Source organism: Magnolia sinica, chromosome 15, assembly GCF_029962835.1.
Source record: "Magnolia sinica isolate HGM2019 chromosome 15, MsV1, whole genome shotgun sequence".
NCBI lineage: Eukaryota > Viridiplantae > Streptophyta > Magnoliopsida > Magnoliales > Magnoliaceae > Magnolia > Magnolia sinica.
The window spans coordinates 63,240,545-63,258,422 of NC_080587.1; the positions used below are offsets into that span (position 1 = coordinate 63,240,545).

General features: G+C 39.8%; 1 protein-coding gene and 1 non-coding gene across 2 annotated transcripts in view; both read left to right on the forward strand.

Annotated features, from left to right (window-relative positions):
• Positions 1–8,738, forward strand: part of LOC131226958 (RNA-dependent RNA polymerase 1-like) — a 35,185-nt gene extending 26,447 nt beyond the window's left edge. The window contains exon 3 of the mRNA XM_058222649.1: positions 8,652–8,738. Within this exon, the coding sequence (XP_058078632.1) occupies positions 8,652–8,738 (87 nt within the window). The remainder of the gene's footprint in view (positions 1–8,651) is intronic.
• Positions 5,427–5,533, forward strand: LOC131228333 (small nucleolar RNA R71). The gene has a single exon (XR_009162840.1). It is a non-coding gene; the product is annotated as a small nucleolar RNA R71 (small nucleolar RNA).
• Positions 8,739–17,878: the final 9,140 nt, after the last annotated feature.

Consider the following 17,878-nt stretch of genomic DNA (forward strand, 5'->3'; position numbering starts at 1 on the left):
TGGTCAGATGCAAGTTTTATATGCTTCCTATGGTTAAGATTGTAACCTAGGGTTCAGATAACTTAGATTTAGGGTTTCACCCAAGAGTCTAGGTCTGGACTTATACCTTAGGGTTGGGACCCTAGTTGGTGTGCAATTAGTTAAAAGGTTAATTTAATAGTGCTTATTAACATTAATGATACAAGTAATATTAGCTAATATGGTAATCATAATTATTATGATAAATGTTAATTTAATAGTTACCAGGTACTTATTAATATTAACGATACAATTAGTATTAGCTAATCTAGTAATCATAATCATCATGGTGATGATAATTAGTACAGTCCACTATCAATGATAATATTTAAGGATGGTAATTTAATTTACTACTATTTAATAATTGTGATTAGGCCTATAATATTTAATATGAGTGTAGATAGTCTACCAATGGTTAATTATGATTAATAATCGTAATGATTATCGTAATAACAACTAATGGTAATTTGAACCAAATTTTAAAGAGAAAGGTTGACTTACATTAGTCGACTTGGTGGCTTGACTTGATGTAACTGAGTTGTCCCAACTCGACCTTAGCATTTGGATGAGACCCAAGCATAGCCCGACATTAGCGAAGCCCAGACCAGGCCCAAGCATGTTTCGGCCCATCTGGATTCAGTCCCAATTGAATTTGACTCGGTTTCAGCCGAGTTAACTCGGCTCAACTCTTCTTCTCCTCTTCTTTCTTCCTCTTTCCTTCCTTCTCCCTTTTCTTTCTCTTTTCTTCCTTTCTCTTTTCTTCCCTCTTCTCCTACTGCTGAAAAATCCCAGCAAGGGGACCAATCGATTCGAGTTGGGATTCAAATCGAGTCGAGTCCAATCGACTCGCCAGCCAACCCCACTCAATCCTCTGTTTTCCTTCTTCTTCTTCTCTCCCTATCTCTCTATTCTTCCCTTCCCTTTTCCTTTCTTCTTCTTCCTTTCTTTCTCCCTCCTTTCTTCTTCTAGATTCTTTCTTCCTTCTACTTCTTTTCCTACTGTCTGCCTCCAGCTATGCCTGGACGATGCCAGGCAAGGGCTAAAACCACCAGCACCCGCCGGTTTCTCAGTGGAGGAAAGACAACCATTAATGGCGTCTTGCAAATGAGAGCTTCTCCCTTCGATCTGCTTCTTTCAGACTGTCCATATGGACCCTAGAAAGCTTGTAGATAAGCTTTTTAGAAGCTTTGGAGAGATTGGACTGGTGGGTTCGGATTTGGGAGGAAGGAGCGGCTAGTTTGATTTTTGTTGTGGAGAAAAGAAGACCTTAGCCACTTAGCTGGAATGGACGGTTGAAAAGGCTCTGTTTGGGACGGCCTGGATGATCCCTTGCTTGCTCACGCAGATCGCCAACATGTTGCACGAAAGATAGTTTCCGTTTTTGGAAGTTTTGTGTTTGTAGGGCCCATTTGCGTCAAGAACCGTGTGCATGCACACGTGTTTTTGCGTGCGGGAGAGGTTGGGTTCTGGTCAGAACCTAACTGTGCACGAGATGGACAGATCAGATCACCCGTCTGATAATAGATGGTGGGCCATAGTGCGTCCCAAACGGACGCTGTCTGTCAGCCGCTGAAAAACAGAGAGAGAGAACCTCTCTGTTTTTGGAAAGAGCACAGGTCAGCCCGTGCTGACAGGTCTACCAGGACCCATGTACGGCGAGTGCACGACCATCTTGTGCACTCGCACCCCAAGGTGGGGTCCACCATGATGTTCATGACAATCCACTCCATTCATTAGCTTTGAAGGGTCCAGATGGAAGGCTTGGCCAAAGATTAAGCATATCCAAGGTTTAGGTGGGCCAAACTAACGGAACCATGCTCCTTTTCATGGATCCACGTTGATCTGATGATCAGGTCATCCCGAAATTGATCGTCAACGGTTAAAAGGGCCCTAAGAATTCATTTAGGTGACTAGGACCCTTGTCCTATGAATTTAGAACATTAAATGTTTTTATTAAAATAATTTCAACATTCATTATTATTATTCTTCTTCTTATTATTATTAGATTAAAATTGTAGGGCCTTATTTTAAGGTGGTCGTGTAGATATGTAGGCCACAAAATGATTTAATTAAATTCCCTATTAGTTAATTACACGTCTTTGAAATCTTACGATCTTTATTGGTCTCAAGTTGTCGGCCCATATAAATCCAATGGTTGGATTGATCTTGATTCGACTATAAATGGCCCTAAGATCCTAACAGGTGCTTAGGTGTGATATGGGGATTGGACACGGACTAGAATAATCCGATTGCATTTACTAAATGATGGCCTTACAAAGGTAACCCTGGTGGTTGGTTAGATCTGTGTACCAATGGAATTAAAATCCTAAGAATAGGTCTTTCTCATGATTTGACCATCCATCTTGAAGGATAACAGATGGATATCTTGATATATGGACGGGAACTGTTTAGAACGGTCGGATTTTGACTGTGAACACTCGCTTAGTTATTAAATTGGATTACATGGTAACACTCGAGTACTGAAAAGTACGGGGTGTTACAGTGCATCCTTTTAAAGTAGATTACACAAAGGACGAGAGATATGACTAAAGTCCTAAGTCCTTTATGAATCTTCTGTAAAAACCAGCATGTCCTAAGAAGGATCGCACGTCTCATATGTTCTTGGGTGGAGATAGGTTAAAGATAAGATCAATTTTTTCTTTATCTACCTCGATTCCTTTGGATGAGATGATATGTCCAAGGACAATTCCTTTACGAACCATGAAATGACACTTCTCCCAATTGAGTACCAAATTCTTTTCTTTACATCTTTTCAGCACACGTTTAAGATTCTCTAAGCATTCGCTGAAAGATGGACCAAAGAAAGAGAAGTAGTCCATGAAGACCTCTAGATATTGCCCCACCATGTCAGAAAAAAATACTCATCATGCATCGTTGAAAAGTGGTAGGGGCATTATATAGTCCGAATGGCATCCTTCGGTAAGCAAAGTTGCCAAAAGGACATGTGAATGTGGTCTTTTCCAGATCTTCAGGGGTTATCTCTATCTGGTTATAGCTCGAATACCCGTCAAGGAAACAGTAATATGAATGACCATCTAACCTTTCCAAAATTTGATCAATGAAGGGTAAAGGAAAGTGATCCTTCCTTGTGACGGTATTCAACTTTCTATAGTCAATGCACATGCTCCAACCAGTAGTAACTCTAGTTGGCACGAGTTCATTATTGGCATTTGGCTACGATGGTGATTCCAGACTTCTTGGGAACCGCCTAAGTTGGGCTCACCCATTGATTATCGGATATAGAGTATATCATACCCACATCGAATAGTTTAAGAACCTCGGCCTTAACCACTTCTTTCATGTTTGAATTTAGTCTACGTTGTGATTGCCAAGAGGTCTTCGCATTATCCTCGAGATAAATGCGGTGAGTACAAACTAAAGGGTCAATTCCCTTGAGGTCTGCAATCGTCCATCTAAGGGCTCCCTTATGCTCAATGAGAGTAGATATGAGCATACTCTCCTGTTCTTGCTCGAGGTGAGAAGAAATCACCACCGAGTATGTATCATCTTAACCTAAATAGACATATTTCAAATCAAAAGGTAAAGGTTTTAGGTCAAGCTTCGGTGCCTTAAGCTTAAACGACAGAGGCACTTCATCAATTTGGGGCAACTCTTCAAATTGTAGTCTCCACCAGTTAACTTCAAGTATTAGCACGGTATTAAGCATGGCACCCGTCTCCCTAATCATGTCATCATCAAAATCACAAGAGTGAGCTAGACATGTCTCTAGAGGATCAGAGGATAAAGTCAAAGGTGTTATATCTTCCACGAAAGAGTCAATCATGTTAATGTCGTGGAAATCGTCATCATCCTCTAACTGTCTGCCTATGTTGAAAAAGATATTCCACTCCAATGTCATATTCCTGAAAGACATACTCATGACTCCATTCCTACAATTAATAATTGCGTTTGAAGTGGCAAGGAATGAGCGACCAAGAATGACGAGAATTTGAGTGCTCATGTTGCTGATGGGTTCCGTATCCATGATGATAAAATCTACAGGGTATTAAAATCTATCAACTTGGACTGACACATCCTCAATTATCCCTCTTAGTACATGAACTAAGCGATCAGCAAGTTGTAATATGGTTAGGGTGGGTTTTACTTCACCCAAACCTAATTGTTTATAGATCGAGTAAGGTATTAGATTTGCGCTCGCTCCCAAGTTAAGAAATGCGTGCTTTATTTGGTAGTTCCCAATTACACAAGGTATGGTTGGGCTACCAGGATCTTTAAATTTCTGTGGCATATCTTGCTTTAGGATGGCACTCACTTTCTCAGTTAAGAAGATTTTCTTTTGAATATTTTGCCGTCTTTTGGTCGTACATAAGTCTTTCAGAAATTTGGCATATGAAGGTATTTGTTTAACCGCATCCAGTAGAGGAATATTGACTTTCACATGTTTCAACACCTCTAAAATATCCTGAGAGTTAGAGAGAGATTTTGGTGCAACTAACCGTTGGGGAAATGGAGCAATCGGCTTCCTTTGAGGTTCCGGTTCTAATTCTTGTGAAGTAGTACTAGGTTTATCATCGTTATCCTCTTCCGGGTCCTTAGGCTTTTCAACCCTTATCGGAATATATTTGTCAATGGTCTTCCCACTCCTAAGAGTGGTGATAGATTTAGCTTGCTCCATTTGGTTTGAAGAGCTCGGGTGTTCATATTGTGGTTTTGGATTGAGAAGAGGTTGAGCTGGAAGGCTCCCCTTATTCCCGGTCGCACTTTTAGTCTCAAGTCCTTGTATGGCCATTGTGAGGTCTTGAAAGGCTTGTAACATACCCTGATTGAAAAGCTCTTGCTTTTGAAGATGTTTTAGAATCAGGTCCTCTTAAGGTTTCTCTTAATGTAGAATTTGATTGAAGAAACCTTGAGGGGTAGTAGTTTGTCCATTCCTCCAACTGAAGTTTGGATGATTTCTCCAACTAGGATTGAATGTATTGGAGGTAGGTCCATTGAAAGGTCTTTGGTAATTGTTTACGGCATTGGATTGCTCATTCAACACCTCTTAAAAGGCAAGTATTGTTGGACAATTTTCAGTTGTGTGAATGTTGCAAGCACAAATACCGCAAACAGTTTCCTTAGCCTTATCCTTCTTTAATTCCATGGCCTCGAGTTTCTTGGTAAGATTAGCCACTTTAGTACTAATATCATCATCCTCTTTCAGGAGATACATTGCACCTATTTCCTTGGATTGAGTCGGCCTAGATATGGTGCTTGGTTTTAGGGAGATGTCCCATGATTGTGTGTTTTCAGCAAGCTTATCAAAATAGTCCCGCACATCGTCAACACCTTTATTCATAAATTCCCCATTATACATTGTCTCGACTAATTGGCGCATGAGAGGTGTCAGCCCATCATAGAAAAAGTTCATGATGCGCCACGTTTCAAAACCGTGTTGTGGGCATGAACTGACAAGATCCTTGAACCGCTCCCAACATTTGAAGAATGTTTCATCTTCCCTTTGGGCGAAGCTCATGATCGACTTTCTAAGGGTGTTCGTCTTATGGTGTGGGAAAATTTTCTTTATGAACTCCCTTGTCATGTTAATGATGTCATTCCATCTACCAATAGATCAAGGACGTAGTGAATGTAACTACATCTTAACTTCCTCTTTCAAAGAAAAGGGAAAGAGTTTCAGCCTGACCGTGTCATCAAACACATTAGGAAAATATAGAGTGGCTATGATCTGATCAAACTATTTTAAGTGTAAATATGGATTTTCAGATTCAAGCCCATGAAATTTTGGAAGGAGTTGGATCAACCCTGGCTTGATATCCATGTGTCCAGTATTTTTTGAAAAAACCATGCATAAGGGTATGCTCTTGCTTGATTGTAAATAATCTTGCAAAGTACGAGGTGAGGGTGCTTGATGCACACCTCATTCTCATCTGAGACTCAACTTTTGGGGTTGGGGTTGTCATTCTGGTTGATTTGCAGCGAGAACCTCCCGATTAACTCACAGGGATCTCAGTGTCCTAATCCCGGCGAGGGATAGTTAACCTACGGCCAATCCTCCTTCGTCGAAAAGGCGTCGGAGGTGTCGTCACGAGACGCAGTGAGAGCACTCTCGGCCCTCAATCTTGGATTCTAACCTAACAAAAGGAAGAAGGAAATGAAAATCTAGAATTAGAAGAGAAGGAATTAGAAGAAGTTCTTAAATTGGGAGTTTCTAAGTTAAAAGTCATGAAAACAAAAAACAAAAACAAGTCGAGTTTAAAATAGGAATCTAAAATTAAGTTCACAATAGAAAGTAAACTAGTTTTCTATAAAGGAAATTTTCTAGAAATAAAGCTAGAATTAAAGCACAGAAAGCAAACTCTGTCCCAAATAGAACGAGAAAAAATTAGAAGGAAATTCTTGAATTAGAGATTCTATATTAGGATCTGCTCCCATGAGGAAAAGTTGGGTTAGTTTGACATTTGCAGTAGGAAGATATCCCTCCAGCTGGCAATCCCCGTCCCACCAGCCAGGATCGCTAGTGTGTGGTACACCAGTCAATCCGCTTTCCAAAAATTCCCTTTCTAAGGGATTTTGAAAACCAATACCCATATAACACAGTCACTACCAGAAAAGAAGCTAGAGCTTACACTCTGACTTCTGCCACTGCCGGAAGAGAAGCTAAATCTACTGACAAACACGACCATAATTACAATACAATATGAAGAACATTTCTCTTCAACGGCCACCCAGCGAGCTGAAAAACTCGGTTGAGAAGGTGTTTTCAGAATTTCCTGTCGAGGCCATTGATATTCAGGAAGATCTTCAACATCCCTGAGGAAACGTAACAACCACGACCCATGTAACATAAAAGCTACGACCCATATAACACAGTCACTGCCAAAAGGGAAGCTAAAGTTGCACTCTCACTTCTGTCACTGCCAGAAGAGAAGCTAAAACTACTAACAAACACGACCATAATTATAATACAGTATGAAGAACAGTTCTCTTCAACGGGCACCTAGCAAGCTGAAACACTCGGTTGAGAAGGTGTCTTCAGAATTTCCTGTCGAGGCCATTGATATTCAGGAAGATCTTCAACATCCCTGAGGAAACGGAAGGGATCACCCATAGAGGAAGAACACAAGAAGAACTCAATGGCTCCTTCGAGTATCTGCTCATTATTTTGATTGAAAGAGCAAAGAAATCCATGAATGCTTAAGGTGTTATAATAGGATTCTGGTTCGGATTGGCTTGTGAAAATAATTTAAAACCCAAGTACCATATTTATAAGTTGGTCCAACGTTCCGAAGGGTCGTGCTGATTCCAAAGGGATTAAGGGGAAGTAGCGTAATGCGATTTCCTGAAAAAGAGTGTGACGCTAGTTCCGAAGGGTCGATCTGATTCCGATGGGAAGGGTCGTGGATAGGACCCATATAACACGACCTAGTGTGTATGACAACCATGACTGTCGTGTTATGGTGGTTAACATGCACATTGGGTCGTAGTTTGTATCCACGTTGGATCGTGAATAACAACATTAGAACAACGACCCATAAGACACTAAAGCCATGACCCTTGCAACATGAGAACCACGGCCCATATAACCCTAGAACCACGATCCATATACCTATTACAACACCATATTGCATGGGTCGTGTTTCTCGTAAGAACGTCGTGTTTGCTACAACCACGAACCATTACAATTGTGAAGCATGACCATTTTAACACGACAAACACAACCAAGATTGACTACGACCAATGCTTCATGTATATTTCGAAATGACAACAATGATCTACGTATCAATCCATTGTCGGTTCCATGTATCATGACAACAAATACCTATACAATGTCAGTCACGAACCATGTTTCATGAGAACAACGACCCAAGGTGGATAATAAAAATGAGCCTTTATGTATCTGAGCCATGAACACATGGCAATCGTGTACATACAATAGGTCGTGGTTTTCATGACACATGAAACAAGGCAACAACGACCATGCAAAACGATTAACATGAACTCATTTCAAAATGACAACTACGATCAATGCTTCACATCAACTATGGACCATGTTACACGAAAACCACGGTCCGTATAACAGGACAACCACGACCCTTTAATAATTACATGAAGGATCCAAATTTCATCACAACCAAGACCTATACAACATTACAACCACGACCATATCAAAGGATACAACGATCCATGAAACGTTGATCAATAGTGGGTCGTGATTGTGTATTGCGTTGTGTCGTGGTTATTATGAATAGTGGATCGTTGATGTTAAATTACAACCACAACCCATATGCCGTGACAAACACGACCCATTGTTTATGTGAACCACGACCTATGTCATCTTCACGACCAACTTGCAATGCAAACCATGACCAAACCTCGCTAGGGCCCGTTCGAGAATATTGTTGTTATCAAATACATCCCATATTACATTACAAACCACGAAGCCCCTTGGGATCGGAGTATCACTGTCACCCGACTATCATAGGTCTCTCCTAGTCGACTGGGCGGCAAATTAATCGCCAATACTCTTACTTGCCTTCCCGAGTTATTCATCAACAATTACGCCTTGGTCTGTTATACGGTAGGCTCTCAAGCGTACTCGATTTGTTGGCTCTAATTGTCGATTTATACTTTCTAGTTCTTTTTTTTCTCAGACGCAGTCGATGTTACTGTTGATTCGGGAGAAGCTAAAGGCGATGACTATGATTGAAAGGAGAAGGCCAGGCTGGAAGAGCTCCTGAAGACTTCTGCCGAGGAACAGGACAATCTAAAGGGGCTGGTAGGAGAAGGCCAATTAAGGGACATGATGCTCCTAAAGAAGGCCGATTCAGTCTCATTTGGACTTGGCTGAGTCCAAACTGACAACCACAAAGGCTCATCTTCAACGAGCGGAGGAGGACAATATGTGGGCGGCTAAACTGGGGCAAGCTACGCTTGACCCATATAACATCAACATCACGATCCATTGTAAAGTTAAACAAACGATCCATGACAACTACAATCCATACAACGTGACAACCACGACCCATATAATACAGTGACTTTCAAAAGAGAAACTCGTCATGCAAGTCAAGACTCTTCAAGTTTCTTCCACCTTAGTTTGCAAATGGGGATATTATCATCCTCCTCACTCTCATCTTCGGTGCTCAAAAAACTACGGCCCTTTCCTTCAGATTCAGAGTGACGTCCGGAATGAGCACCACATGCAGCATGCAAGCCACAACCCATTTAACATGATAAACACCATAAATGCATCTTGGCCTCCTTTCAACCAAGACAGCTATGACTGATTTAACATGACGACTACTGCCATAATAACATTTACAGTAGGAAGAAGATTTCCCTTTAGTCGGCAACCAGCGATGGTTGAAGAGACTGTTCTTCCTATTGTGTTGAGATTATGGTCTGGGATGTCATATTATAGCGGTCACAGTTGTCATGTTGTATGGGAAGTATTTCAGCTCAACGGCAATGATTCCGAAGAAATGCAAGAGCTGCGAAGGACAGGGCAGAAGGAAATGGAAGTAGCTAACCCTTTTTCCACTGGCTGGGTGCCCATTGAAATTGTCGAGTTAGCGCAGTTTTGAATTTATCTTCAGAAGTTCCTGTGGAGGCCGTTGAGCTGCAGGAAGATCATGAACGTCCCTGAGGCAATCACGATCCAAATACCGTCACAAACATGATGCTGTGGTTATCTACTATCCAATGGTGGAAGTTTGATCAAGGTGTGCCTTAGGTTTGGCTCCCTTTCACGTGACCACCAAAGTACCTGGGCTTCTTGACTCTGTCCTTCCTTCACCTTGACAGATGCCTACCCGCAGTTGAAACAAAATAAAATACTAACCTCGTAGTGGAAGAGGGTTTCAGACGAGCGAAGCGACGAGGAGAAACAACATCGCTCTCTGGCTGTTCGGTCCCTAGATCTTGGCTTCTCTAGGAAAACAAGAGAAGAGGAAGGAGAGGGTCTTTCGAATGTATATAAGTGAGACATTTACCCCTTCCGAAACTCACGGTGCAGGTGATCGGTGGTCTATGGGCCCCAACATGATGTATGTGGTTCATCCAGTCCGTTCGTCCGGTTTAAAATATCATTTTATGGCCTGAACCAGAAAAAGAGAGTGATAGAACTCTTCGGTGGACCACACTACGGGGATATTATAGTTATTGGATATCCACCATTAAAATCCCCCTAGGCCCTCCGTGATTGGATCACGCTCGTTTTTTGTCTCGTACCATAAAATGATCCGTATAAATATATGGACAGCGTGGATGAAACGTGTACTTGGTGGTGGAGCTCACAGAGCGGCGAGCACCAGCCATTGGACGGTGTCCCAGGGAGTAGCCGATCCATCCGTTTCTCGGGGGTTAAGACAGGGGGTGACTTCTTCTTCACGCCAGGACCGTACAAGTCCTGAACTAAGGTCAAGGGCATTTTCATCCGAAAAAATTTCAAAAGCTATCAGAAGGCCCTATGGGGAATATATGGAGTGTCATAGCGATTAAGGTAATTGACCCAAACTTCGAGGCGAGTACGGTCAATTTCCCTTTTTAAAAATAGAAAAGTATGTTTTCCTTTTGCTGTTGGACTTGCAATGAGCAATGGGCGATTGTGGCCCACCATCATGGGCCTTTGGCTAGATCCAAACCGTCCATCTTGCAGGTGGGTCAGTTTCGAGCAAACCCCAATGTGGTTCACACGAAGACGAGCTCACATGTATTCACAGACTCAAACGCAAACTAGTTGTGTATTACTAACTTCTGAAAATGGGAATTCTGTTATCCACGTAAGCTTGTGATCCACGTGCGTGGGAACCTTTCGATCTCGCCCCTTCATTTACAAACAATCCTAGCCGTGTATCCCTCCTCGACGCTAGGGTTTTACAACTTAAAAATGCAGGAGTCTTTCCAGAATTTTAGCCATCCGTGGGTTTCTAGAAGCCACTCCAGATCAATCCCGACCCTTCAAATTGGGATATAATATCCCAAATAATCCCAGAACCCTAACGACTGGGAGAGAATCCGCAGCTGCAATCAGTTTTTCCTAGCTTTTTTGAAAACTACCCGATTCCTTCTTCATTCGAACCCACCAAGAAAACTCGTCTTTGAATCGAAGCATCCACAAGCTTCAGTGCAATGACTTGGACCACCCAGAAGCTCCGTTTTAAAGAAATACTCGTTGGGTTGAGATACGCCATTGAAGGCAGTCTTCTTCTTCGTCGTTTTTGCACCACCACATGTTCTGGTGGGAGCTTTAATCTGAAATCCAATCCATCCAAAAAGAGGCCTACATGGTATGCATCTAATTATCATTCATCAAGCCAATAAAAAACCCATCAGTAGTTACCCCAATCCAAAGGGAAATCGAGAGAGTTTGAGGGCGACAACAGCGCCATAGCTCAAGCAGTCATGTTACGACTCTATCGAAGAGAGAGTATAGAAGGGGAGTTTTGAGAAGATCTATCTCGACCGTGTTCTCCCTCAGCCAATCGAGTCAACTCGACTAGTTTCAAGCCTGTTGAGATCTAGGAATGAGTTTGGAGGTGAGTTCAGTTTTATTAGCTAAGTTCTATTCAATCATTTGGGAGGAACCAGTTAGATTGACTCAAAATCCATTGAGTTAGGGGGTTTTCTTTGTTGAACTTAGTCGTTTCTTTATTTTGCTGAGTTGTTGCACTGACCCAGTGAGTTTCACTCAGTCTAGAGTAGATTCTGACTAGGTTTGAATCCTTTTCCAGTTCAACGTCACCTTGGTTTTTCGATGAACGAGTACATCGAGTTATAAGGTATTGTAGATTAGCACCGAGTTGAGTTGACTCACTTCTTATTGAGTCTAGTTCTTATAACATTGAGTTTGATTTGGTTTTAGTCTATTTTAACTTTACTAAATTAGAAACTTGGTATGAATGTTGGATGCATAGGAAGTTTAGGTTTAGTCTCGAGTTTCGTTTTAGCTAAATAAATCCTTTTTTAGTGAGAAGAAGAAGATTTTGGGATCTTATAATGATCTAATTTGTAGTAATGAGTTGTTAATCTTATGGTAATGTGGAGATTTTGGGATCTTACATTTGTAGACCCTCCTTGTTGAATTAGGTTGAGTTCAAGTTGGATCTAATGTGGAAATTGAATTGAATGGGACCTTAAAGATGAGGATTTACCCTTCAAGCTTTTCTTCATTTCAATAGTTAGATTAGTTTACTTTCATTTGTCTTACATGCTTGCTTATTATTCATGTTTAGTTTATATGAATGATTTAGCTTCATTTAATTATACAAATGTATTAGAATGATTGTAGAATGAGATGCAAATTATTTTCTACATGGTAGGATTGAGATACTTTTTAGAGTAGAAATTGACTCTCTAATTTAGTTAAGCAGACAATCTTATTTGCGTATTATTGATATATTTGTAAGTTGATGTAAATGATAATTGTTTGTAATTAGAAGATTGAGTTAATTGTGATTTAGTTTGTCATTTGCTTATGTTAATGGATTGTATTGAAAATCCAATACCATATATTGATGGATATTATATTAGGGATTCCTCTAACTAGTGACCGATTGTGAATAAAATAAATGTTATGTGGTCGTATACTTAGCATCTCGTGGATTATTTGTGCCAATGTGATTTGTGAATTGTATTATTTTGTTGTGTCCTTAAAGGACTTGGTGCCAATGTGGCTTATTGGAAGGACTCTTTGTTGAAAGTATATATGAACTTGTGATGGTAAGGTCTACGTGTTGAATCATGAGTGGCCACTAGTTATAGATATTCTTGTAATAGAATTCTTGAATTCTTTATTTTACAAATATCATTTATAATCTTTTGAGTGTGTTAGAATCTTACTTGTTTAAGTCTCATGAGCCGATGATTGTGGAATGGGACACTATGCCCGAGCTGTTGGCCTATGTTAGGTTGCGTACGTGCGCCCCCATAGTAACCTTTGAGCTTTTCTGTTATTCTGTTTGTAAATTAGACTAATAACAATTGAGTTAATCATGCATACATGGCACGTGGGCGTTATCGGGTGTCTGGTCGACTGTTTGAAAGACCAGTGTACTGTTCGAACGACCCTTTTTACATTTTAAATGGGTCGACTGTTTGAAAGACCCGATATCATGTATGAATGGGCCAACTGTTTGAAAGGTCCATTAATTTATTTAGCTAGATGTGCATCCCCGGGCTAATTGCATTCATGCATTAATCAAGATTAAGCTGGCGATTGAATATTGCGTGAGAAGTAGATTATGTCTTCTTATGTTAACCATTAAATTGTAGTTTAGATGTTGTAACCGTTTGTGTTATTTGTGAGGAATGGATTATACCTCTTATGTTGTACTTGAATTGTGTAGTTGTAGTACTTGTGAATTATGAATTATAATTTAGATATTATAGTTTTTAAATTGTATTTGAAAATGTAAGTTGTATCTTCTTCTGAATTACAGGTGGTATCATCCTATATGTTACTTAGGAAACATAAATTGTATAATTTTTGTATTCAACTTATGAAGTTTATGTTGGATATTGTATTCTCCTGATTTTATTTGAATTATATTCTTAACTATTTTGATGCTTGGTAATCTTAGAGGGTATACCTCACTGGGATAGCCATTAACGCTATCGAACCGTATTCAGTTGTCGCAGGTTATGTAGATGACTTACATGTTAACATTAACGTGGAGCATGAAGAGTTGGATGATCTTGCGACTCTTCATTCTACATTTCCTACTTTTGTTAAGATATTTCATTTTTCATATTTGAGTCATTAGTTTGTATAAGCCTTATGGGCACTAACAAGACGGACATTAATTTATAGTTTTGAGTTTGGCAGACCTAGAACATGCAGTCTAGACCTAATTTGGTTAATTGGGGCATTTGTAGAATAAGTTAAACCTTGAGACTTCTCGTGGGTGTTAACTAGCATTGGACATATCTAGGTTCACAACACTGTCCATTCATGATTTGCATAAACGAGTATTCAACTCTAATTTCCCTAAATCTCTCATTTCTAGTTTAATTAAGGCACTTAGTTGGACTAGTATGGCCCTCTGACAGTTTTGCTCATGTACAAACAAGGGTTTTTGTATGAAATTTTGAGTGTTGTTTGGAAAGGGCATGCGTCATTTTATAATTTTATTCGTGTATTAATAAGAGTATTTAGGAAATGTTTGTTGTATTGCTTTTCATTAACTGTGTTGATTGTATTGATAACATGTGTAACTTAGAAAATAGTACCAAACTGAATTAGCTACTCACTCCCACATAGGATTGTGTTTTAAAATACTAACCAAACGATATTATTGATGCAAGTACCATTGAGATCTTAGACGGGCGGGCATTGATCAACTCGTTTCACCACCATGGTGTTTTGGAGCATTGAGTGAAAACAAAATACTTTATACATTTTTCTTTCATTTTGGACATGCTTATTGTGGCTTTTATAGCCTCCATTTGGGTGAAAACCACATTTGAAGTTTTATATTTTAAATATTAATAATATATTTCTAAGTTTAGTTATCTCTGCTTAGATTTTAATGTCATTAATTTAAAGCTATTCCGATTATTGATCACATGATGAATGTTAACAAGATGATCTTTGTGCACGTGGGAACTCGCCCACATACATTTTTGTTAGGTTCACACTGGGAACTCGGGATCGGAGTCTCCATATTCGGGTGTCGACAGTGGAGGTCCTTTTGGTGCTCAGTTCATGGCACCTGTGCAATGCCAACAATTCTAAATGGTTGATATTTGGTTGTACTTGTTTGCTGATATCTTTACTCTTCTTTATTATATATCCAGCCCAAAACATGAGGCATTTATGCTTGGAACTTCAAAGGCTAGGGGGGATGGCAAAGCATTCGACATCTTCATTACAACTGCACCGATTCCAGATTTGAACGATAAGATTACTGTGTTTGGGCGGGTCATCAAGGGGGAGGATGTTGTTCAGGTAATAAGAAAATGGTGAATGCATGTGGTTTTTTTTTTTGCAAATAACTGCCTAAATAATTAGGATGTTTGCAAGTGCCTACATAAAAATAATACATTTGCAAATAACCACATCATTAATTCATGGTTTTTGCAAATTCTCACTTTCCTTTAGTTTTTTCTAACGGATGTTAGCTTTTTGAGCATATTTTTTAAAAAAATGATGAAACTGCCCCTACCCTAAAACCTCTCTCTACAACTCAAAAAGCCGCCAGTTAAAATTATTCCGTGGTTTGTTCCGTACGGAGGAAAATTGAAGGATTTTTTTTCCCATGGGCAATTTTGCCATTTTCTAATTGTTGCTGATGGAAGTTACGAAGACTAACGGAATGTGGTTATTTGCAGTAATCGTGAATCAACAATGTGGTTATTCGCAAACCATGTGTGTTTTTGTGGGTATTTGCAAATATGTTATTATAGACGTGGGAATCTGCAAAAGCCCCAAATACATATTATTGTGTGCATTGGTGTGATGGGGCTTTCTCTATAGTGACCAATAAAAGGAGAAATGTTCTCTATAGTGACCAATAAAAGGAGAAATGATCGCATACAACCCACACATGAAAACTTCACATCCAGCCTCGTCACACGTGTCAACCTGTCATGTGTGTCAGACATCATGCAAGAGGTGGATCTCGCCATGAAGATCACCCGGATAAAAATCTGCTCAATTCCCTCATTTACAGGCCACCCTGCATGAAAATAATGGACAGCGAATCGTACCTATCAATAGTGATCAGTTGCTATTCACTGCCAACATGGTTTGAAAAAAAAGGCATGCAATACAAGTCGTTATTTTCTGAGTTGTATCGGTTTCGGTCCAAAATGTTATTGACGTGGGAATATGCAAAAATCCCTTATTCTTTTTTTCTTTCAGATGTCCATATGCGATGTATAACTATTGCCCATGTGATGAGCGAACCACCCTGAACTTTTGGCCAGGGCATGTAAATACAGGTGCCCATGAACGGTTTGGATTTCATGCCCTAATGGCACTTTTTATCTTTTTCCTCTTAAATTTTTAGTCTGGTCTAAGGACCAAAGTTGCCCTCCAGATAATATACTCTAAATAATTGTTTAGAAACTTGGCTGCTTGGAATTAACCAGAGTTGAGTTGACTCATCGACTTAGCCGAGTTGACTCACAGAATTAATTAGCTCGCATATCGTTTGGACGACTTCCGTGAATCGGCCATGGTTAGTAAAACTCCATATTAAACTCTGTATTCATGATAACGCTCAATGTTTAAAACTCCGTATATTTTAGAAGATAGCATGAGTCCATTCACCTGATTGACAGTTTGGATATCCTGGGTACGTCTTGTGGGCCCCACATCTGCCCAGTAGCACCATAAGCTTATACTGGCAAGTGGCACAATGTCAACTCTAGCCCACGTCTAATGCAATTTAGTAAATGGCTGAATAATCAGCTGAGATCGATCGATTTACATAAGATATATTTGAAAAGAAAGAATTTCAGAGAAGTAAATAATAAAATTAACCCACCATCAATTACCTACATACATAATTCCTCATGCATATAGAAATTTTAAGTATTTTAATTTAAATTTCTCAAATTTAACCTTATTTATATATAATGTAAAGGCACATATATTCACATAAATAGCTCTCTGTTTTTTTTTTTGTTTGGAGTCCAAAACTAAATATAGTAATGAAATTAGTATTTAATATAGGAATTTTTTCCATACTCTGCCTCTCTTTGGGTCTATTGGCTGAAAAGCTGTTACTTTTAAATGATTTCTCCAAAACACCAACCATATTTATGGATAAAGCTTCTACTGTCATGACAACTTTTGACTAAGGAAAATTTACTGTTAAGTGCAACAATGATAAGTTTACCCTGGTGAAAACCGACCCTATTTGAACATATTTGCATGGATGGTCCTAATGATTGTGGGGCCATTGTGTTCTTTGCAAAAAAATCTGAGCCGTCCACCATTTTTCTCATATGATTTTAGAGTGTGGGCCAAAAAATGATCAAATTCGAAGCCCAGGTGGGCTGCACGGTAGGTAAAAGTGCATATCAAACACAAGCCCTTCAAACCGTCATGGGGTGAAATAAATTTTAGATCAGGTATAAATTTCTGGTAGTTACATTTAGACCACTGGAAATGACCTATTAAACGGTTGGAAATGTTGTTTCAATGGTTTGGATGACTTACAAACATTTAAGAAAAAATGGACCATTGATAGTTTTGGCGGTGGCTTACCACCGACCCACTGTTTACTATCGTGGGACCCACCTGTACATTGGATCTGCTAGATTTTGTGCCCATCTCTTAAAATGAGATGGCAATAATGGTGTATGGTTTGGATTCGTGACACGCATCACGAAATTGAGCCTCATTGAGATTCAAGGGATATGATGATTGATGACTCCCAAGTCTCACGGGAGATGGTTTCAGTGATTGTGGGACCCACTGTTTTTTTGAGAGAAATCCATCCCATTCACAAGTTTAGCCATGTGATTTTACTTGATGTACTCAAAGATGAGTCAGATCAAGTACTCAAGTGGACCACAAACCAAACAAACAATGAATGGACCATTAAAAGCCACCGTCCAATATTTTCCTAGTGTGTCACCCACCTGTGCACTGGATCAACCTCAATTTGTACACACGCCCTAAAATTATATATTCAAGCTGGTGGACGGGTCAGATTTATCACAAGCATCATGATAGTGGGCACCACCAAGATTTGATAACCACCACGTTAGATTTCATTGGAGATGGTGGCCGTGATCATGGGGCCTACCATGTTGTTTGAGAAAAATCTGAACCGTTTACCATTTCCCTTGTATGATTTTAGGACTTGGGCCCAAAAGGATACATATCAGAAGGTCAAGTGGGCCACGGCAGGTAATAATAAATATT